Raw genomic sequence first — 22213 nt, forward strand, 5'->3', positions numbered from 1 at the left:
GGGCCCCCCTCTCCCCAGCTGTCACCGTTCCCCTTCGACCTGCTGCTGCAGGAGGTACAGAAGTACCCCAACGCTGAGCTGGCCTGGTGCCAGGAGGAGCACAAGAACCAGGGCTACTATGACTATGTGAAGCCCCGGCTGCGGACCACCATCAGCCGCGCCAAGCCCGTGTGGTAGGCCAAAGACCATGTGGCGACTAGAGGGTGAGGAGTGTCCACCTCTGGAAGGCCTTGCCATCACTGCTCTGTCCCCCACCCCCAGGTATGCTGGCCGGGACCCAGCAGCAGCCCCAGCCACTGGCAACAAGAAGACCCATGTCACGGAGCTGCAGCGCCTGCTGGACACGGCCTTTGACCTGGACGCCTTCAAGAACTTTTCCTAGACGCCGCCGGGCCACTGGCCTCCATGCCCACTGCCGTCCTTGCTCCTCCACTAAAGAATACTTAGTGCCTCAGTGCCGCCCACGCCTCTGCCCATGTGCCGCCCTTGCATCCGCCTCACTCATTCAATTAGGTCGCTCTCCCTCCCTGGGCCTGGGGCCTCCAAGACTCCTGTCCCCTGAGCAGCCTTCACTGAGACCATGGGAGCAGGAGAGGGAGCCCCACAGGTATCCTGGGAGGGTGGGCTGCCCCACTCCCAGCTTCACCCCAAGGACAGCCTCGTTGGACTTGCCACTTGGCAAGTGGTTCTACACCTGTCCCAGGTGGGTCCCTCTTTCTGGGTGGTGCTCCAGACACCTGGCAGGAGCCATCGTCCTCAGAGACCCTGTGGGGTGGGGAGGGCAGCTGTCCAGAGAGGGCCTTGGCCTGACCTAGCACAGAGAGGGCAGGGCTGCTCTCCGAAGTGTCTACCTGTCCTCAGAGGGCCCCAGGCATGTGTGGGGCCAGAAGGTGGGTGCCCCTCAGCCCAGCCCAGCCTGCTCTCCTGCGTCCCTCACACAGGGCGACCCTGGAGGGCCTTTTTCTCCTGTGCCAAAGCCGGTCAGGAGGGAAGGGCTGGGTGGGGCCACCCCTCACCTGTCACAGGCACAGATCTGATTTATTTATTTTGGTTAAAAAAAAAAGCAAGAACAACTTTGCATTGCATTTGGCTTGACTCATAAACTAAGTTATCCTTGGGCTTGTCTGAGTCATTCTTTCCAGCTACCACCCCCTGGGGCCTCTGCCCTACCCTACCCTGCACTGCGTGGCTGGTGTCCCATGGCCATGTCCCCACAAGCCCAGGCCCTCGCCTTCCTGCCTGGCCTCCCTGTCACCCATGCACATCACGTCAGGTGCCCTGCTCTGAGCCTCCCCTGCTGCTGGTCCCCCTCCCCCACCACCTAAAAATGTTCTCAGGTCTCTGCTTGACCAGGCATTCTGGTGGCCCCCCCAGGACATCTGTTGTTGGTTAGCACTCCCTGCCCAGAATCCCAAGTGCCCGTCTAGAGGGGAGCAGGCCATACTGGCAGGGTCCCCATCACTCATGGGGTCCAGTGCCCCATCTTGACAGGAGTCCCAGTCTTAAGCCTACAATAGGCCAACTGTAACCCCTGGGGTGGGGAGCCGCACTCGAGAACTCAGGAAGCAGCCTCAGTGTGGCAGGGCCTTCTCGTGGTCACCCATCCTCTAGGCCACTCCCGGGGTCCTTTGTCCTTGAAGCCTCTTCAGAATCTTCATTTTGTCCTGCGGCTCACTAACAGGCTCCAGCCGTGGCATGGTGGTGCCACGTGCAAGCAGAGCGTCCTGTGCTCCTGTAGGACCGGCACACCCTCCCCGAGGCAGCCATCCAGGTCCTGCCCTCAGCCCATGTGAGGGAGGGAGGGCACAGCCCGTCTTCCTGGAGGCAGAAGTGTCCTTACTGCCATCTGTAAGAGTACAAAGTTGTCCTGAGACCCAAATTACAGCACCCCAACTTGAACATGTTAAAGGCCCCCCGGCTGACATGCCTCAGGCCCCATCAGACTGTACATTGGCTCAGTGGCTGACAAGAGCCACAGGGTGAGCCCAAAGCAGGGGCCCACCTTGGCATACTGTGCTACAGGGGTGAGCTGCTCAGCCACACACTGCATTGCTGACACTGAAATTCCATTCTGCGTGCCTGCTGGAGGCGCACAGGCAGATGAAGGTCTGTCCTCAAGCCCAACCCAGGGTTCCCCATGCAGCTGCTAGACTGCTAGACCAGCACTTGGCTGTGGGAACTCGACAGTTAAACTGGGCAGACACCTTTCTCCATAGTACCCAGCGGTTATGAGCGAGACCCAACATTTCAAAGCCGATTATCAGCAGCCCCCTGGACAGACAGGACCAGCCTCTGCTGCACATCACTCACCTTTTCATATGGCTGACTTCTGGTTGTTCCTGAAGTATTTGTTATACTGGGTTCAAGTTCGCTTTAAGAGGTAGGGAGGCAGCCCTGACCGGGTCGCTCTGTTGGTTAGAGCATCATCTTGGTACTCCAAGTACACAACAAATCGATATGTGTGTGTCTGTCTATCATTTCTCAAATCAATACATTTTTAAAAATTAAAAAATGGGCCCTGGCTGGTGTAGCTCAGTGGATTGAGCGCGGGCCTGCGAACCAGACGATCGCGGTTCGATTCCCAGTCAGGGCACATGCTTGGGTTGCAGGCCAGTTTCCGGCAGGGGCCAGTTCCCTGCAGGGGATGAACGAGAAGCAACCATACATTGATGTTTCTTTCCTCTCTCCTTCCCTTCCCCTCTAAAAAGATAAATAAATAAAATATTTTTAAAAAATTAAAAAATGTAGGGAGGGTGGAGAGGAACATATGGGGAATGCATACATTGCTGATTACATTTTTAAAACTAACACTTTGGAATAGTGTTTATGAAAATCTTTAACTGGCTTTTAATAATTTTTAATAATTTGCATAGTGTAATAAACTAATTCTGCTCTAGAAGTGCTTAGGGATAAAGTTAAAAATGTAAAACTTAAGTGCTAAAAACTACAAACTATTGTTGAAGAAATTAACACCTAAGTAGATGGGAAGATATCCCATGTTCATGGATGAGACAGCGTCACATCATTAGATAACATCACTCTCCAAATCAATGTCCGGGTCCCTTGTCAAAATCCTAGGGTATTTTTTAGGAATTGACAAGCTGATCCTAAAATTCATATGGAAATTCAAGGGACCCAGACTATCCAATACAATCTTGAAAAGGAAAATAAAGTAAGAGGACTCCAACTTCCCGATTCCAGAATGTACTACAAAGTTACAGTAATCATCCTGGTGAGGTACTGGCATCAGGACAGACTATAGACCCATTAGTGGGTGAAATTGAGTCCAGAAATAAACCTTTACTTTACGATCAAGCAGTTTTCAACAAGGGTGTTAAGACCATTCAATGAGGTAAAGAACAGTCTTTCCAACAAACAGCTCTGGGACAACTGAATATCCATATGAAAAAATAAAATTGGACTAACAGCTTACACTGTATATGCAAAAATTCAGTCGCATTGGATCAAAGACCTAAACATAAAAGCTAAAATTACGAAACTGTTAGAAGAAAATATAAATCTGTGTGACCCTGGATTGGGCAACCATTTCTTCTACATGACACAAAAAAGTATAAATAACAAATGGAAATATAGATTTTGGTGAGTCAAAAGATACCATCAAGAAAGTGAAAAGAGCCCTGGCTGGCGTAGCTCAGTGGATTGAGCGCGGGCCTGCGAACCACATGATCGCAGTTCGAGTCCCAGTCAGGGCACATGCCTGGGTTGCGGGCCAGTTCTCAGCAGGAGACACACCAGAGGCAGCCATACATTGATATTTCTCTCTCTCTTTCCTTCCTTTCCCCTCTAAGGATAAATAAAATCTAGAAAAAAAATTTTTTTTAAAAAGTGAAAAGAACCCTGGCTGGTGTGGCTCAGTGGATTGAGCATGAGCCTGTGAACCAAAAGGTCTCAGGTTTGATTTCCAGTCAGGGCCCATGCCTGGGTTGTGGGCCAGGTCCCCAGTAGGGGATGCATGAGAGGCAACCACACATTGATGTTTCTCTCCCTCCCTCTCTCCCTCCTTCACTTCCCCTCTCTCTAAAAATAAATTTTTAAAAACCTAAAAAAAATTAACAAAAATGTGAAAAGACAGCTTGTAAAAATATTTACAAATCACATTATCTGGTAAAGGACTTGTACCTAGAATATATAAAGAATTCCTACAACTCAATAATAATAAGAAAACTCGGTTATAAATTACATATGGTTGAAGACTATAATTTTATTAATGTCACCCCAATAAATTCAATAAGAAAATATGTATGACTAATAAGCACATGAAAAGATTTTTTCATGGCCCTGGCAGTGATGTAAAATGGTCAGCTGATGTGGAAAACAGGAAGGAGCTTCCTCAGAGGTTTGACAGAGCCATGATCCGGCAGTTCCATTTTTAGGTAACCACCCAGAGAAATGAAAAGCATGCTTTCCCAGAAATGTGCATGTGAAGGTTCAAAGAAGCATTATTTATAACAGCCCAAATGTCCATCAACTGACAAGTGGTTACAAAAAATGGTCTGCCCACAGAATGGAATATTATTCAGCCGTATGAAGGCAATGAAATACTCACGCGTGATACAACACTGACTTCACGCATATGAAATGTTTACAACAGGCAATTCCACAGGGACAGAGTAGACTCGTTGCTGCTGGCAGCTGGGGGAAGGTGGCGGCTGGCTGCTAACAGATGCGCGGCTTCTCTTGGGGTGATGAAATGTTCTCATTGATTGTGGTGGTGGCTACACAACTTTGAATAAATATAACACCATTGAGCTGTACATTTTATATGGATGGATTGTGTGGAGTGTGAATTGTGTCTCAATACATTATTAAGAGCAAAAAGAGAGAGAGTCATGGGGCTGGGGCCAGCATGGCAGGAACCAGTGTGAGAAGTTCCCCAGGGTGGGGGGAACTACAGGGTGGGGGCTGCAGGAGGGCCCAGAGCTCCATTCTGTGCATGTGGACATTGATTGGTAGCAGAAAGAAAAGTGGACCTGGCTGACCTGGGGGAGGTGAGAGTCTTTTCCACATAGAGCTAAAGGCCACACAAGCCAGAGACAGTGTGGGAAACAGGGTGGCTTGGAGGACCGAGCCTGGGGCAGGTGCCCTCCCCAGTAGGGAGAGAAGAAGAGCCCACTGAGAGTGGGGTGCCTTGGGCAAGTGCAGGCTGAGTAGGGTGTCCAGGGAGGAGGAGGGAGGGACAGAGAGTCCAGGGAAAGGAGAGGTGGCTCCAGGGAAACGTGGTGTCCTGGAAGGTTAGTCTGGTCACCAGTTTTAGGTGACCTGGGTGAAGACAGGAGACACTGGCCCCCATGAGACCAAAAGGAAAAGTGCGGCAGTAACAAAGGACATAAACTGGGGCTTTAAAACAACAGGAGTCCATTTGCACCATCTGGGGGTCAGACGGTGGAAATCCAGGTGGGCAGGGCCATGCTCCACCTGGAGGCTCCAGGGCAGGACCCTTCCCTGCACGTTCAATTCTTTGGCTGGTGCCCACATCTCTCAGTCTCTGCCCTGTGGCCTCATCAGGTCTGGCACACACGCCCCCTGCCTCTCTTGAAGGCCTTCCAGGCCCACTGGGGTGATCTGGAGTAAGCTCCTCCTCTCACAGTTGGCTCCTTCACACCTTTGCTGCGTAGATAACTTTTGCAAGTTCTGGGGCCTAGGATTCGGATATGTCTTTGGGGGCCACCATTCAGTTCCGTGCATGGAGCAAAGACAGGACACAGGAAGTGGTGATGGGGACGAGTGGAGGCTGGTGGGCTGCGGCTGACACGAGCACAGCTGGCAGAAACTTACATTTCCTCAGTGCCTGGCCCACAGTAGGCCCACAGTATTTCTTCCATGAACTAATTATCCTCAAAAGAAAGAGAGCACAGGGCTCACACAGCCTGGAGGGAAGGAATTTCAGCAATGCCAAAGACGGACAGTGGGGAGTCTGTGGACCAATTAATGAATAAAACGTGGCTAAGGTGGAACATTATTCAGCCTTGAAAAGGAAGGACGTCTAACATGTGCTGCAACGCAGATGAACCTTGAGGACATAAGCCTGTCACAAAGGACCAGTACTCCATCCTTAAGAGGTCCCTGAGAAAGTAGCTGGTGGTGCCAGGAGCTGGGGGAGGGGTGTGGGACAGAGGTCCGCTTTGCATGATGAGGAGCCCTGTGGACAGACTCGGCGAGGGCTGCGCAGCAGCGGGAATGCGCTCAATACTGCTGAGCGGTGCACTAGCAATGGTTCAGATGGTAGATGTTATATTGTGGGCAATCACAATGCGGCTTTCCTAAAGGAGGGTCTGAAAAGTGGAGAATAATTTAAAGAGTGATAATAGCATTTGAAAGGCGCAAACATCAAAGAGGCTGCGCCACTGGTTATAACTCAAAAATATCCCCAACGGGGGTGGCTCTGGGAGAGGGGAGAGCAGCGAGCAGAGTGACTGGTTTGGTTGCGTCGTTTTCCCTTCAGGATCCCAACCCCTCCAGAAAAGGCCCCCTGATACTTGCGCACCTCTGCCCGCCCCGCCCCTCTACTGGCCCCGCCGCCCAGACGGCCAGTCTCTCCACTAGTCCTTGCCGCCTTGACAGAGCCCTCCTACTCCGCCCTGGCCCCACCCAGCCTCCCGCCTACCCAACCTTAACAGGCCCCGCCCCTTCTCGCTCCTCCACCCTGACCCCGCCCTCGTCTTCTCCATTCTGGCCCCGCCCCTCCCCTTCTCCAGCCCCGGCCGCCTTGACAGATCCCGCCTCCTCCACCCCGGCCACGCCCCATCTCGTCTTTCTTCCTGTCCCCACCACCCTGACACACCCCGCCCCTTCTCACTCCTCCATCCTGACCCCTCCCTCGCTTCCTCTGTCCTGAGCCTGCCCAGCCCCGGCAGAGAGCAAGCAGGAAGCGTGGTGGTTCCGTGGACACCGCGTGTGGAAAGGTGTGGAGGGGGCGGAGTCGCAGATTGCCCCCGGTCAGCCTGCGGTCCCCGAGCCACCCGCCGATGGGCCCGCCCGAGCGTTGGCTCGGGGCTCTACTGCTCTGGCCTGGGGGCGGGGCCGCGTAGCGTCATGCATATGCATGAGCGGCGCGGCAGCTCCATTGTGCCCTGGGAGCAGCAGCAGCGCGATGGCGCGGACGGTAGCGGCCCCTGGGTGGCAGGCGACGCGCAGAGCTAGCTGAGCGCATGGAGCGGAGCGGGCCGGGAACCGCGGCGGCGAGGGGCCGGGTCGGGCCGCACGGAGGTGAGCGGGCCGCAGGCAGGTGCGTGCGGTGGGGCTGCAGGTGCGGCAGGTGCGGGGCGGCAGGTGCGGGGCGGCAGGTGCGGCGCCTCGGCGGAGCTCCGGAGCTGGCCTGCGGCGCGTGCGTCGTGGTCCCGGGCGGCCGGCCGGTGCGCACAGGCGACCCTCTCACCTGAGCCTTTGTTGCGTCGGCCGTTAGCCGGCCGAGCCCCCGAGGGGTGTGCGGGAGGCTGCCGGGCCTCGCAGATCTGCCCCCGCGGCCGCCGCTCAGCGCTGTGTCTGGAGGGTTCACCTCTGGCTGTGCGCGCCCACAGGCGCAGGGACCTGGCCCAGCGACGCTGACCTTTAAGCCCCAGCCGGGGATCCTTGGGTTTACCCCTTTCCAAACGGAACACACAGAAGCTTGGGCGGGAGGGAGTCCTGCCCTAGCCTTCTATGACCTGCTACCGCTGCCCGTCTTTCCCCTTCCTGCTCCTCTTCACACCCTGACCTCCTCCCAGCTGACCTGCTGCACCCTAACCTGCTCCGCACCGTCTTGCCCCCACACCTGCTACCCCATGTCCTCTTTCCTGATAGTTGCAGAACATGCATGGTGATGTCTGTAAGTCACTCGTTATCGCAGAAGATTTCACAGGGACGTACACAGAACACGCAACTCGATTTAGAAGATGGGGCAGGTCGGATAGGGTGAACACAGATTCAGTCACCAAATTCTGGGTGGGCCACAATCAGAGGGACTTCCTGGAAGAAGCCTGAGAGCAGAAACAGGACCAGTGAGGGATCTCAGGCTCAGCCAGTGGGTACTGGCCCTGAGGACTTGTCACACCCAGGGAATGGTTACAGGTTAGAATGGGAATTGGGGAAGACGCCTGGGAAGGACTCCTCCTTGGCTTGATCTCAGCCAGGCCTCTCTCAGTGTCCACTAATACCTGTGTCCAGGACAGAAGCCAGGACTGATGACATAAAGGTGGTCACATGTCCTTTCCTCTTCTCAGTCCCCATTATATATGAGTGGAGGCTCAAAGTAGTAAAACCCTTCAGCGGATCTCAGAAGCACCCCACACCCTGGGCATTCGTGCATGGCTCCTTCCTGGGTGCCCCTGATGAACTCTTGCAGTGCTGGGGCCTGGCAGGTGGATAGGGCAGGGCTTCCAGCCCCTGCAGATGTGAGGATGCCTTGGTGTCCTTCTACTGTACTGGGTCTCAGGGCTGTTTGACTCCAGGTCCCTCTGGAACTAATGCCCCTGGCCTGCTGGAGGCAGTGCATCCCCACTCTGTGACCGAGGACAGGGGCTGCCCTGCTGGGGTTGGGTCCTGCTGCTCCTGGGTGACCAGACAGGGAGATGGAGTGGAGGGTGGTAGAGGGATGACCAACATTAGTGTCTGCCTTCAGGTGGCACACGGGAGACTGGGGTGCGGCTGCTTTGAGGTTCCAAAGAAGAGGGGTCTGGGCAAGTGTGTTCTCAAGGAAGATGTCATATGATCCCAAGAAAGCCGTGTGGCCTTCTAGACAACCTCAGGCCAGCTGCCAAGGGGTCCTGGCTTCCAGCTGGAATTGGTACCACCCAGGCACGGGCCCTGCTTGCTCCTGGCTCCTACCCAGCTCTGCTCCAGGCAAGGAGGAGGGAGGAGGATCTGTACTCATAGCCTCGGCCCTTGTGAGGAGCAGAGGGGCAGGGGTACCTGCAGAGGTATCTGAAGACTGTGGTCTTTTCTCAGGGAGGAGAGCAGACTTAGTTCAGGGGTTGGGCAGGCAGGAAGTCACCGCCCCCACGAAATCAGCCCTGGGGGAACTGGAAATGTCTGTGGTCTGTCCACAGCAGAGAAGCCTGGGGAGTGGAATTCCCCAGACCCACGTGGTGTGGGAGGCTGCCCTGCACCTGCCCCGTCCCCCTCCTCCAGCCCCAGCCCTCCCAAGGGATGCTGGTGTAGGCAGTTCTGAGTGGAATGCATGCAATTCCCCTGCCCTGGAACTTGGCCTCCTTCTGGGGCAGCAAAGTGGGCCTGGCCATCCCAGCCCGCTCAGGTGCCAGACAGATGGCCAGTGGGCCTCAGTGGAGAGAGGGGGCTGGTGGTGGGTTGGTTTTTTTTTTTTTAAGATTTATTTATTTATTGAGAGAGGGGAAAGGAGGGAGAGTAACATCTGTGTGTGGTTGCCTCTCATGCACTTCCTACTGGGGACCTGGCCCACAACCCAGGCATGTGCCCTGACTGGGAATTGAACTGGTGACCCTTTGGTTCATAGGCCTGCACTCATCCACTGAGCCACACCAGCCAGGGCGAGTGGTGGGTTTTTAACTAAGTTTTTATTTTGTGAGAATTCTAGATCCATAGGAATAGTGTATCCTTCACCTGGCTTCCCTGGTGGTAACATCTTGCAGCGGCACAGCAGGATTCTCTGTGGCCACACTTGAGATACAGATATTTCCATCTCTGCATCCCTGCGGCCCCGTCCTCCCCACATTTAACCCCTGGCAGCCACCCATCTGTTCTCCATTTCTGTAATCTTGTCATTTCAGGAAGGTTATATAAAGGGAATTGGACAGTGTGTAACCTTTGGGGACTGGCTTTTTCCACGCAGCAGAATTTCCCGAGATTCATGCAGGCTGGTGCCTGGCTCAGCTCACCCTTTTATGCCTCTGGCTGGGGAAGCTCAGCCTTGGTTAATCTTCACTCCTGGAGGACATCTGGGTTTCCATTCTTCAGCGATTAGGAGTGATGCTGTGGTGAATATTCACGGACAGATTTTCACACGAACACCTGTGTATGTGTCTCTGCGATAGACGCTCCGGAGTGAGTTGCTGGGTTAGATGATAGCTGCAGGCTTAGTATTTTACGGAACCGCCTTACTGCTTTCCAGAGGGCTGGGCCCCACACTCCCACCAGCAGCATGGGACGATCCAGGGTCACTGTCTTACTCCAGTCATCCTGGGAGGTGTGCAGGGACACCCCACCCTGGTTTTCATTTATATTCCCAATGGCCAGTGATGCTGAGCTCTTCCTGTACTCATTTGCCATCTGCACATCCTCTCGGTGAAGTGTCCCATGTTTTTGCCTTTTTCTAATTGGACTTGTTTTTAGTGTACATTCCAGATACCAGTCTTGTCAGCTGTATGGTTTGCAGATAAGTCTCCCATCTGTAGCTTGTCTTCTCGTCCTCCAAGTAACCTCTCTCACAGAGTAGAAGTTTCCATTTTTTCTTCTACACATCGTGCTTTTGGTGTCATGTCTAAGAATGCTTTCCTTAGCACCTGGCCCCCCTGAGCTGCCCTGGTACCCCCAATGTAGCCTGCCCTGTCCCTGTCAACAGGAACATAGGAGGGTGAGGCCAGGGCCTAGGGGAGCTGCCTCTGCCCTGCTCCCTGAACCCTGTATCCTGACCCCAGACCCTGAACCCCAAAACCTGCTCCCAGGGTTCCCCACCTGCATCTCCACTGCTGTCCTTCCCTCCTGTCCCAGCAGCCAGAGCAGCTGAGTCCCATACCAGCACCACTGAGAGCTGCTTCCTGCTACCCTTCAGGCTGCTCCCAAGCCAATGAACCCCATGAACCCCATGAAACCTGCCCCGCCCTCTGCACCACACAGGTGAGTAGGCTGCTGCTGTGGACCCCTCCACTCCCAGCCTCCAGCTCTTCCCAGGCAGTGTCTCCTCCACACCTGTGGCCTCCAGACCCAGGCCTCCCTGCCACCCCTGTCCTTGCAGTGATGGTCCCTTCGTTTATGAGGCGGTGCCGTGGCAACAGAGTGCCCCTCAGCCCGCAGGAGCGCTGTCGGTGGTCACGACCGTGTGGGGAGTCGGCAGTGCAGCGCAGAGCCAGGTGCGCCCGCCTCCGGTCTCGGCCAGAATGGAGCCAGGGCTCCCTGCACTCCGGACCCTTGAGTCTAGTTCTCCCTGCACACGTGGCCTCCTTGGACCCCCCGTGAGCTGCCCCTGCCTGCCACCTTACCTGCCAGTGTCTCCTTTGCTCACATTAGAGCTATCACGTGAAACAAGTTGTTTGGATGGTTCCCTTTGGTGATTCTTGCTTCCTCACAGGTTTTGGGGAGCCCTATGGGCCCTACGGGAAGCCCCCCTGGCAGCTCCATGATGCCTGGCATGGCAGGCAGCAGCTCAGCCCTGAGCTCCCCACAGTGCCTGGGACAGCAGGCATTTAGTGAGGGTGGCGCCAACAAGGGCTACGTGCAGCAGGGAGTGTATGGCCGTGGAGGCTACCCCGGAGGCCCCAGCTTCACCACTGGGTAAGCGGGACCCTCCCCTGGTAGGTGTGTGAGGGGCCCTCCCAAGGCAGGCACCTAGGAACTGCAGCAGTGGTTCGCTAGACATCCTGTCTCTGTGCTTCCCCGCTGGCTCCCCTAGCTTGTGAGGGAGCACTGGTGGAGAGTGCCCCGCCCCTGGGCCACAGGTGGGACGAGCTTCTAGCCAAGCCATCTGTGTCTCGAGCAGGTATGCAGGTGGCCCTGGGACGCCTGGGGGTCTAGGCCTCCCCTCCCATGTCACACGACCTTCCACAGACTTCACTCAAGCAGCGGCTGCTGCTGCTGTGGCTGCTGCTGCTGCCACCGCTACAGCTACTGCCACGGCTACTGTGGCTGCCCTACAGGAGAAGCAGAGCCAGGAGCTGAGCCAGTATGGAGCGGTGAGGCTGCAGGCCCTCCTGGGAGGGAGGACCCAGGCATTTGGGGACAGTGCAGCTGGGCTGGCTCAGGGGCTGCTGGGTGTGCACACAGGGTACAGGCCGTGAGGACAAGCCCTGGGAGGGAGATGGGCAGACAGGAGCAAGGTGCTGAGGGGATAGGACAGGGGCACCCACAGCAGTGGCTGGACCTCATGGTCCTTCTTCTCCTCCCAGATGGGGGCCGGACAGTCTTTTAACAGCCAGTTCCTGCAGCACGGAGGTCCCAGGGGGCCCAGCGTCCCCAGCAGCATGAACCCTGCCAGCATGGGAGGGCTGACAGGCCCCTCTGGCCCCATGGGCATGAACCCTGCCCGGGCAGTGGGCACAGCCCCCCTGTATACAGGGCAGCGTCTGCCCCCGCACGGGTACCCAGGGCCTCCCCAGGCCCAGCCGCTGCCCCGGCAGGGCATCAAGAGAGTCTACTCCAGTGAGGTGAGAGTTGGGGCCCTTATCCCAGGTGTCACGTGGGGCCATGGTGAGGTTGGACGCCTGTGTGTGAAAACAGGCCATGGATGCTGCCCACTCCTCGGGAGCTGGCCTCCCTGACCCCCGTTCTTCCCCTGGGCATTCACCTTTTCCTCTTCCAGGTGTGTCCAGGGCAGCAGTGCCTGCCGGGAGGCCAGTATTCACCCAGCACTGCCCAGTACACACCCGGGCAGCCCCCTGCCCCCTCCTCCTACCCTGGTCACAGGCTGCCCCTCTCCACCTCTGGCCCCCTGGGACTGCACTACAAGGTAGGGCTAGCTCCTCCAGGCCTGTAGCAGCTGATGCCAATGCTGGCACACAGCCAGGCCTCGAGCAGGCTGGGCTGGCTAGGGTGGGGGTGCAGCCCTTCAGGGCCCTCCAAGAGCATGGCCTCTCTGTGGTGTCCCCATAAACCGGTCTGAAACCAGTCATCTGTTTCTGTGGTGGCAGTTTTTAAAATTATGAAATCAGTATGTGCTTACTATGGATGATTTAGAAAACACAAAAGCATACAAAGAAAAAAGTAAAAGGCAAGGCCCATATGTGTGGCGGGCTCCCTGCCCTCAGCCCTATCCTGGGTCTTGTGCGGGGCCTGGAGGGATAGGGGGTAGGCTGGAACCCCAGGTGCATGTGGTCTTCTCTCCTCAGCCTGCGGAGCAGTTCCACGGGCAGGGTACCAGCTTCAGTGTGGGGAGCGTCGGCTACAGCCAGCCTGGCCTGAGTGGGGTATGGGCAGCTGGCAGCGGGGTGGGGAGCTGCCTGGGTGGGCATGAGGAGAGAGGGTTCCTGGGAACAAGGAAGTGTGGGCACCCAGCCAGGCACCCTCAGCAGCCCTGTCTGTTCCTAGGGGTGCTCATAAATACATTGCAGCCCCCCACCCCCCTATTCCCTGCTTTGCCTTAACTGTCTGCTTAACCCCACAGCAGGCCCGCTCCCTCCCTGGCTATCCCGGCTCCCCACTGCCAGGGAGCCCCACACCACCCATGACCCCTGGCAGCAGCGTCTCGTACAGTCAGGATGTCAAGTCTCCCTTCCTGCCTGACCTCAAGCCCAGTGTGAGCTCCTTGCACCCATCACCCGCTGGTGAGTGTCGCCTGGCTCTGGGGTGGGTGGGTGGGTGGGTGGGAACCTGGGACTCACTCCTGCAGGGGCCTCTGCAGGAGTGTTGCACCTGTGGGGCTTGTGTGGGAAAGTGCCCTCACACACAAAGTCGGGCCCCTGAGGCCCACTCCTGGTTCAGAACCCCTGTGATCAGGATCTTTAACGCTAATTGGAGCATCAGAGTGATTGATGGCAGGTGGCCAGCTGATACCCTCCTCAATCTCCACCCTACTGAAAGCACTAGGAGCACCTCCTTTCCGGGTTGGGGCGTATTCTTGGGCTATATTTTAGGGGGTGCCATGTGGGGTGACTGAGGCAGGATGGAACCATGGGACAGTCCTGTTACCTCTGGACACGACAGCAGAGCCCAGGGTTGCAGGAGAGATGCCAACCAGACCCAAGCCCTGTGTCGGGGAGGAAAGGCCATAGGTCCCTCTACTCCCCGCCCTTGCCACTGTGCTGCTGTGGGGCTGGGGGCCTGGAGCTGCCCTGAGCAGGAGGCCTGCTGATACCAAAGCCTGCTCCCAGGAAGTGGCCCCTGTGATGAGCTGCGGCTGACCTTCCCTGTGCGGGATGGGGTGGTCCTGGAGCCCTTCCGCCTGCAGCACAACCTGGCTGTGAGCAACCACGCCTTCCAGCTCCGAGACTCTGTCTACAAGACCCTGATGCTGAGGTGAGCATCCCCCATTGCCCCATGGCCCCTCATGCCTGGCCCCTCATGTCTCCGCCCGGCTTTCAGCGTCGGTCCTCCCTGCACAGGCCTGACCTGGAGCTGCAGTTCAAGTGCTACCACCACGAGGACCGGCAGATGAACACCAACTGGCCAGCCTCAGTGCAGGTCAGCGTCAATGCCACCCCGCTCACCATCGAGCGTGGTGACAACAAGACTTCCCACAAGCCCCTGTACCTGAAGCACGTGTGCCAGCCGGGCCGCAACACCATCCAGATCACGGTCACGGCCTGCTGCTGCGTGAGTACCCCAGGCAATGGGTCTTTGTCCTGCCCATGGCTTCCTGTTCCATCTGTCCTCCAACTCTTTAAGAAGAGGACCCAGTTAAGTGGATTGGGCACTGGCCTGAGAAAGAGGGTCACCAGTTCGATTCCCAGTTAGGGCACATGCCCGGGTTATGTGCCAGGTCCCCACTAGGGGGCATGCAAGAGGCAACTACACATTGATGTTTCTCTTGCTCTCTTTCTTCCTCCCTTCCTCTCTTTCTAAAAATAAATCAATAAAATCTTTTTTAAAAGGAGAGGACCCAGTTAAACCCACCCTCAAGGCTTCCAGTTAGGTCCCAGCACTAAGTAGGTGCTCATACCACCATTGGGAGGAAGTTCATGGGCCCTGAGTTATTGTAGGGGGTCACCTGACTCCACGCAGCCTGAGGCCCAGGCAGCTGAGCTCAGATGGGCAGCCCAGGAGTAGATGTAGGGAGAGGGGAGCACTGCAGGCGGACAGACTCTCAGGGGCCCACGTGATGGTGCTGTGGAAGGGTTAGGATGTGGGGTACGGAGCAGAGCGCAGGTGTCTAGAGCCAGCCGTCTAGAGCCAGCCCCCTGTCACCTGGCCCCCCCTGGGAGAGGCAGCACACTAGCCTGTGCACTGTGCTGGAGGATATGCTGCTGCTGAGAAGCTGGGGGCTGGGCCTGGCCCGTGTCCCCCTGACCCTCCCCTGCCTTGCAGTCCCACCTGTTCGTGCTGCAGCTGGTGCACCGGCCGGCCGTCCGCTCAGTGTTGCAGGGCCTCCTCAAGAAGCGGCTGCTGCCCGCCGAGCACTGCGTCACCAAGAGTGAGTGGCCTGCCCGGCCTGCCCCATGGCATCACCCCTGCCTGACGAGGCTATCTCCCCCTGGGCAAGGGGTCCAAGCAGGGGCAGTGCTCCGCTCCAGATGGGCCCTCGGAGTTGTGGCATCCTTCTTGTGGCCCTTTCCTCAGTCCTTTCCCTGTCACCGCCAGTAAAACGGAACTTCAGCAGCGGCACTATTCCTGGTACCCCTGGGCCCAACGGAGAGGATGGGGTAGAGCAGACGGCCATCAAGGTGTCCCTCAAGTGCCCCATCACCTTCCGCAGGATCCAGCTCCCTGCCCGAGGCCACGACTGTCGCCATATACAGGTGGGTGGTCACCGCAGCCTTTTCCAGAACAACCTCTGTCTAAGTATCTTTTTTTTCTTTTAAGATCTTATTTCTTTTATTAGAGAGGGGAAGGGAGGGAGAAAGGGAGCGGCTCATCAGTGTTTGCTTGTCTCTCACACGCCCTCTACTGGTGACTTGGCTTACAACCCAGGTGTGTGCCCTGACTGGGAATCGAACTGGTGACCTTTCAGTTTGCAGGCCAGCACTCAATCCACTGAGCCACAGCAGCCATGGCAACTGTCTGACTATCTTTAGCAGATGAGATTCAGCACCTGGGTCTGCAGGTGATAGGACAGGCCACCCAGCCAGTGGGCAGGTAGCCTGACTCCTTCCATTTCCCTCAGGCTGGGCTTTTATTTGTTCTAAGCATAGTGATCTTACTAGTTCCGGGGATGCGGTGTTGACAGTGTTGAGGATGCAGGATGCAGTCCTCTGCTGCGACCTCAGGAATGCCACCCGGGCTCTCTGCTGAAACTGCAGACTAGTGTGCCCGCCACCTTTGTGACCACACAAGAGTGCGCATAGCCCTGTGCGCTGGTCTTTCCTTAGACACCACATCTAGAGCATAGCTGCCTGACGCTGGCTTTGGCCCCAGGGCCTTCTATTCCCAGTATGGGCTGCGTGGCTATCCGGTCTTGGTCCCTTAGAACAACATTGTCATGACAACCTGGTGCACACAGCCCCTCAAACATGCAGGGAAATAAGCGCTGTGATCCTGCAACTGCGTGGCCGGGTGCCGGCCCAGTGTGAGAAATGGTCTCCCTCCCCACAGTGCTTCGATTTGGAGTCCTACTTGCAACTCAATTGTGAGCGAGGGACTTGGAGGTGCCCCGTGTGCAAGTAAGTGTCTCAGAGAAGGCCCTCACTGGGTGCCAGGGGCAAGGACAATTATTCAAGCAACACCCAAGCCATGGTCAGGGGTCACAGCACAGTCACTGGTATAGCTTGGGGCCAAGACCTCATGCAGGGCCACCTCACACTGGGCGTCCTTGGACAGAGGAGGGGTGAGATGTGGCGGCCCTCTGCCTGGGGTAGGCTGGGCTAGGCCTCTGAGCCGTGTCCCATTTGTTCTCTGCAGCAAGACAGCCCTGCTGGAGGGCCTGGAGGTGGATCAATACATGCTGGGCATCCTCACCTACATCCAGAAGTGAGTTTTCCTGCAGCCTCCCTGGCCTCTGTGGTCGGCCGAGGGCAGCCCCGGGATGGGTGGGGTGGCACCCTTGTGGATCCACAAAGTGCGCTCCGTTCCCGGTGTCATGGAATCTGCCCCCACATGGCCAGCATCCCACAGGGCACATGGAATGTACATTTAAGTGGAAGGCCTGCCTAGAAATTGCCGTGGGGCAAGGAGAGGCAGCGGGATGGGCGGTGACTGTCCTTGTGTCCCACCCAGCTCTGACTATGAGGAGATCACCATCGACCCCACGTGCAGCTGGAAGCCAGTGCCTGTGAAGCCTGATATGCACATCAAGGAGGAGCCGGATGGGCCAGTGCTAAAACGCTGTCGTACCGTGAGCCCTGCACACGTACTCCTGCCTAGCGTGATGGAGATGATAGCCGCCCTGGGCCCAGGGGCCACCCCCTTTTCCCCCCTGCAGCCTCCCTCGGCCCCGGCCCCCAGTGACTACCCCAGCCAGGGTGAGTATAGCCCTGGCAAATGACCGTGCTCTCCAGAATGGTCAGGTGCCTGTGAGGGTGTTGCTATGTGGGCCATGCCTGGCAGGACTGATTGTGGACACGCAGTGTAGAGGTGGCCTCCACTGAGCCAATGGGTGTGGCCGTAGAGCCTCCAGCTGAAGCTGCACCCCACCCTCCCAGCAGCTTCCAACAAGGGTCCCTCTGCCAGCACACACCCATGGCCTGGCCCCATCTGACCTCATGTGATGAGGTAGGCCCCATTCCCATGGCTTCTTGGCATGTGAGTGATGACCTTGGGGTGAGCTCAGAAAGGATTGGGGTGCTGGGCACTGTGGCCTGCCCTCTGAAGGCCCCTCGCAGGACCTGGCTCTCCTCTCTCAGGCTCCAGCTTCCTGGGACCCGGAACCTTCCCCGACTCCTTCCCACCCACCACACCCAGCACCCCGATCATTCCTGAGTTCACCCCGGGGCCACCCCCCATCTCCTACCAGCCTGACATTCCCAGCAGCCTCCTGACACCAGAGAAGTCTACTCCCAGCCTCCCCGGCCAGGTGGGTGCCAGGCCGAGGGGCCAAGGGACCAAGGGACCACCCCCCTGAGGGATCCCTGAGCCCTTTTACCAGGTCCTCTCTCCTTTCTCAGATGGCAGCTGCAGGTCACCTGGACCCGGCCCACAACCCTGGACCACCTGGACTGCACACCCCCACACTTGGAGGCCCCCCAGGGACCCAGCTGCACCACCCTAACCCTCTCCCAGTGACCCGGCAACCCCTGGGCCCAGTGAGCTCGGGTCCTGTCGGCGAGCTGGCCTTCCATGCTGCCACAGGCATGATGGGCACCCCCTTATCTGGGGCAGGGGAGGCCCCAGAACCAGCCCTGGATGTGAGTACCATGCCCACTGTTGGGAGCACTTGGGAGCTTGGCTGGGAGCTGGTTTTCTGTTGTCTCGGGTGCACACGCTCACACCTGAGTGATGGTGGAGAGGAGGCAGCAAGTGGCATGTGCAGAGCCCCAGGGGTTGGGACTCCCAGCTGAAGCCTGGGGGTCCAAGGTTTAACACGAACACAGCTATAGCAGCTCTAAGCAGCAAACCCTACAGACTGGGAACCTGAGCTCCCACATGGCCTGTTCACAGTGGGGTCCCCTCACAGGCCTGTGCTCCCTGCAGCTTGCAGCAGCTCCGCCCTGCCTTTCCGTGTGTGTTGGCTGTGGGCAACGTGTCAGGGGTTCCTGGTCACAGAGGCCTGTAGGGAGAGCCCCACATGGCCTGGGGCTCAGGCCTGCCTATGGAGGGGAGGGGTGGGGCAGCCCACATCCCGGTCACCCCTTCACCCGTTGGGACTGGGCTGCCTCCGACTGCTGGAGGTGGGTCTGAGGCCAGTTTGCTGTGTCCTCAGCTGCTCCCAGAACTGACCAACCCGGATGAGCTGCTGTCCTACCTGGGCCCGCCTGACCTGCCCGCCAACAGCAGCGATGACCTGCTCTCTCTCTTTGAGAACAACTGAACCCGCTGGCAGCCCAGAGGCGGGACAGGTCGCAGGTGTCACCGTGCCCTGGCTTCCCTCCGTTCGCTCCCCAAGGCTCACCTTGGGCCACTTAACACAGAGCTGCAAACAGCCCTGTCCTGGCAGAAAGGGACCCGTGCCAGCCCCGCCCGCTGGCAGCTGCAGGAGGTTCCAGGGGCCTGCCCCACCCCCCACACCACGCCCCACCCCCTCAGCCACTTACCACACAAGCGCGCCCTCTGCCTGCTGCCCCCGGCGGTAACCCCAGTGGTTCCCAAGGATGTGGAGGGAGGGGCCCCTCCTGCCCAGGTGCAGCCTCATGCACCTCCAGGGGACATTGTCGCCCCCGCAACCCCGAACCGTGACTGTGCAGCCCTGCCGCCTCTCATCGCCAGGTGGGGGCGCCTGACTGCCCGCCTGCGTCTCGATTAAAGACTCCCATGGTGGCCCGGGTCTTCTTGCGTGGCACCCCGCCTCCGTGCATTTCCTCATCCCTGGAATTTTCCAATTTGGCTGCGGCCTGAGAGCTGGCCTGCTGTTTTGTGAAGTGTCGCCCCAGCCGGGAGGCACCTCTGCCACCTTGTCCCCTCGCGTGGGCGTGCCGGCAGGAAGCCTGGGGTGGGGCCCTCTGCCCTGTTGGCCACCTGGTGCCCCAGCCCCGCTTGCCTGGCAGGGTGGGGGGCAGGTTTCACGTGCAGGCGGGGAGGGCGGTTCCAGTCCTGGCTGTTGACATTTTTGGACCCACAGACAGACCTGCTCGTCCTGCTGCAGCCTGTTTCTGGGTTGTCTGGCCACAAGGGCGATTCCGGACCTCCAGGGCTGCAGGGCACACCCGAAGTCCAAACTGGGGACCAAAAAGCCCAGCCCAGTACTTTCTCATCAGCAGTCCCGGGCCCTCTGGGGGACTTTGTGAGCTGGATGGGTGCTGGCGCCCCAGACTACTGCACTGCGGGAGCTTTTTCTGGCGGGGGCGGGGTGGGGGGGAGCAGCGTGGAGAGATCAGGGTGCAAGTGCAAGGCTGCAAACCACTTAGAGTCCTCAGAAAGAACTAAGCAGTGACCACCATGGTGTGGGTGAACTGACATTGCTATGGACGCCGCCTCTCAACGCAGGACAGAGGCCGGGGTGTGGGCCCCCCACAGTAGATGCCTGTCCAAGCTCACCTGCTCTGCCTTTCACAGGGTTCCCGTGCCTGCTTCTGTGGGGTTGGGGCACCCAAGGAAGAGCAGAGCAGTGATTTCATGGGTTTTCACCTCAGTGTGCATCCTGTGCCATGTTCTCATGTGTGCAACAAACATTACGCAATTAAAAAGCAAAGCCAGTGCCTTGACCGGGTAGCCCAGTTGGTTAGAGTGTGTTCCCAGTACATCAAGGCTGTGAGTCCAGTTCTCAGCATGCACACAGAATCAACTGAATCATCAGTAAGTGGGACAGCAAATTGACGTTTCTCTAAAATTAAGTTTCTTAAAGGTTTTGATTACTTTTTAGATAGGGAGATAAACATCAATTGGTCGCCTCTCCTGCGCCCCCTACTGGGGACCTGATTGGCAACTCAGCTATGTGCCCTGAGTGGGCATTGAACCCATGACCCCTTGGTTTGCAGGCCAGCACTCAATCCACTGAGCCACGCCAGCCAGGGCTAAAATTAATTTTAAAAAAATTTTTTAAGCCAGCCAGTCTTAGACCATTCCACACAACAACACAAAGCACATTCTCCATAGCAGACCATGTATTGGGCTACAAAGCAAGTACCAATAAGTTAGACTGAAATCATGCGAAGTACCTTCTCTAAGCACAGGGGAATGAAGCTAGATGACAATAATAGGAGGGAAACTAAAATTCACAAATACATGGAAATTAACTCTAAGAGCCAAAGGGTCAAAGGACATCACAGTGACAAGAGACACTTTGGGGTGAGGGAAAACACACAAACTCATGAGTTGGGTGGGAGTGGTGCTAGAAGGAAATCTGTAGCTGTGAACATCTGCATTAAAAAAGAAATAGAGGTCCCAAATTAAAAATCTAACTCCTGAAGGAAGTAGAAAAAGCATGCACTGAAAGCAGAGGTAGCAGAAAGGAAGTCATGAGAGACGCAGAGGTGAACCAGAGCCCAAAGAAGCAATAGTCAACGTAAGCACAAGTGTTTACAGAATGAACAAATCTGTAGCTACCCAAAGGAGACCCAAATGACTACATTAGCAATGGAAGCAGGGCAGTTAGTACGGGCCTGACAGAAGGAAGGATAAGAGAACACTAGAAACAATTATGTGCTAATAAATCAAGTAACCTAGCTGAACAAATTCCGAGAAATATGCAAAATACCCAAACTGACCCAAGAACAAATAGCAGCTGAACACTCCAGTGAGTTAGATTAAGTCAGTGACCACCCCCACCCCAAAATCCAGGACCACCAAACAGTTGAAGGGTGAGGGTGGGGACACATCCCAATGCCAGGCAGCCCCTGGCCCCTCTCCAGGAGGGGCTCCCATCCCCATCCCTTGGCTCTCCCCACTGCAACCCCCTTTGGTGACCACTGAGACAGTCCGTCCTACCTGCCAAGGAGTCGGGTCAAGGCAGAGTGAGCCTGTGGCCTGGTGGGTTTAACGAGTAAAGTCTGATGAGCCGTAAATCAGGCACCTGGGGGCCTTGGTGAGAGCAGAAGTCGGACTGCATGAGGGGTCAGGGCGAGCAGTGTAGACCATTATGAAAAGTGACCTAAGAGCAGCAATGGGGCATGCATCTGAGGTTGGGCACAGGGAGGGGGAGGGGGAACTGCAGGAAGAGGAAATGCTGAGAGGAGGGGAGGGTGGAAGAGACACTGAGGCCAGCCACCTGTGAGGGGCCTGGCGAGATGCAGCAGGAGAGGATGGGTTGGGAGGAAGCAGGGTGTGGGCAGGTGCTAGCAGATGTGGGGGTGGTGAGTACTGAAGTGAAGCTGCCTCATACCCTGGACACTCTCCTGGGCTGACTGAGTGTCCAGAGGAGGGACACCTGCTGAACTGGGCCTGGGCTGTTTCACAGCCTTGGACGACATGCTCCAGAGTCAGGCTCTGGTTGGCTCTCTCATCAACCACCTGTGGGGTCATAGACTTCATTTATGCATCCATCCAACTCACTTGTACTGAGTCTGGGTGTTGCAGATGCTGTGACTCTGGGTAACTTCTGGGCCAGAGCAACAGGGTTGAGCTTTGCTGGGCTTCTCAACTGGGTTGAGAAGGGGCCGTTGGGGCAGGCACTGAGCAGGCAGAGTGAGTCCTGGAAACACAAAATACAGTGATGGGAAGAATGTGGAAGGAGAAATGTCCACCCAGAGGCTGGAGGCAGCCAGCTGGGGCCAGGCTGTGAAGGAGCTGCTTTCATCCCATGCTGTGGGCCCTGCCCTGGGGTCCTCCAAGAGGGCTGTAAAGCATGGGAGTTACAGTCAAATGGTTCTGAGAATGACCACTCTGGGTGGCAAACCAGGAGCCCAGT

At 57.0% G+C, this 22213-nt stretch overlaps 2 protein-coding genes across 13 annotated transcripts in view; both read left to right on the forward strand.

Annotated features, from left to right (window-relative positions):
* The window catches only part of OGDH (oxoglutarate dehydrogenase), a 47096-nt gene extending 45977 nt beyond the window's left edge, over positions 1-1119 (forward strand). For both annotated transcript variants that reach the window (XM_037041019.1, XM_037041018.1), the window contains exons 22-23: positions 19-173; positions 262-1119. In XM_037041019.1, coding sequence (XP_036896914.1) covers positions 19-173; positions 262-382 — 276 coding nt within the window. In that variant the 3' untranslated portion in view covers positions 383-1119. The remainder of the gene's footprint in view (positions 1-18; positions 174-261) is intronic.
* Positions 1120-6997: 5878 nt separating this feature from the next.
* On the forward strand, positions 6998-19195 carry ZMIZ2 (zinc finger MIZ-type containing 2). Of its 11 annotated transcripts, none has more exons than XM_037041021.1 (19): positions 6998-7246; positions 10687-10809; positions 10928-11042; positions 11261-11463; positions 11669-11861; positions 12075-12332; positions 12488-12634; positions 13014-13091; positions 13289-13448; positions 13995-14139; positions 14226-14436; positions 15148-15253; positions 15400-15578; positions 16372-16439; positions 16678-16746; positions 16993-17237; positions 17619-17788; positions 17880-18119; positions 18635-19195. In XM_037041021.1, exons 2-19 carry the CDS (start codon positions 10760-10762, stop codon positions 18740-18742), a joined length of 2745 nt encoding a protein of 914 aa, XP_036896916.1. In that variant the 5' UTR covers positions 6998-7246; positions 10687-10759; the 3' UTR covers positions 18743-19195. The 11 variants fall into 11 exon arrangements, with proteins under 11 accessions (XP_036896916.1, XP_036896917.1, XP_036896915.1 ...); XM_037041022.1 differs by having other exon boundaries at positions 6998-7227; positions 10684-10809; XM_037041020.1 differs by having other exon boundaries at positions 6998-7227.
* The last annotated feature ends 3018 nt before the right edge of the window (positions 19196-22213 follow it).

The sequence above is a fragment of the Sturnira hondurensis genome, unplaced genomic scaffold (genome assembly GCF_014824575.4).
Source record: "Sturnira hondurensis isolate 20B ecotype Veracruz unplaced genomic scaffold, ASM1482457v3 Scaffold0002840, whole genome shotgun sequence".
NCBI classification, from domain to species: Eukaryota; Metazoa; Chordata; class Mammalia; order Chiroptera; family Phyllostomidae; genus Sturnira; species Sturnira hondurensis.

Bases quoted from the DNA above. Each gene is read 5' to 3' on its own strand.
- ZMIZ2 (XM_037041021.1), top strand. From the start codon at position 10,760: ATGAACCCCATGAACCCCATGAAACCTGCCCCGCCCTCTGCACCACAC. The intron at 11,043-11,260 runs GTGCGCCCGCCT...GCTTCCTCACAG, and splicing joins GCAGTGCAGCGCAGAGCCAG to GTTTTGGGGAGCCCTATGGG. The intron at 18,120-18,634 runs GTGAGTACCATG...CTGTGTCCTCAG, and splicing joins CCCCAGAACCAGCCCTGGAT to CTGCTCCCAGAACTGACCAA.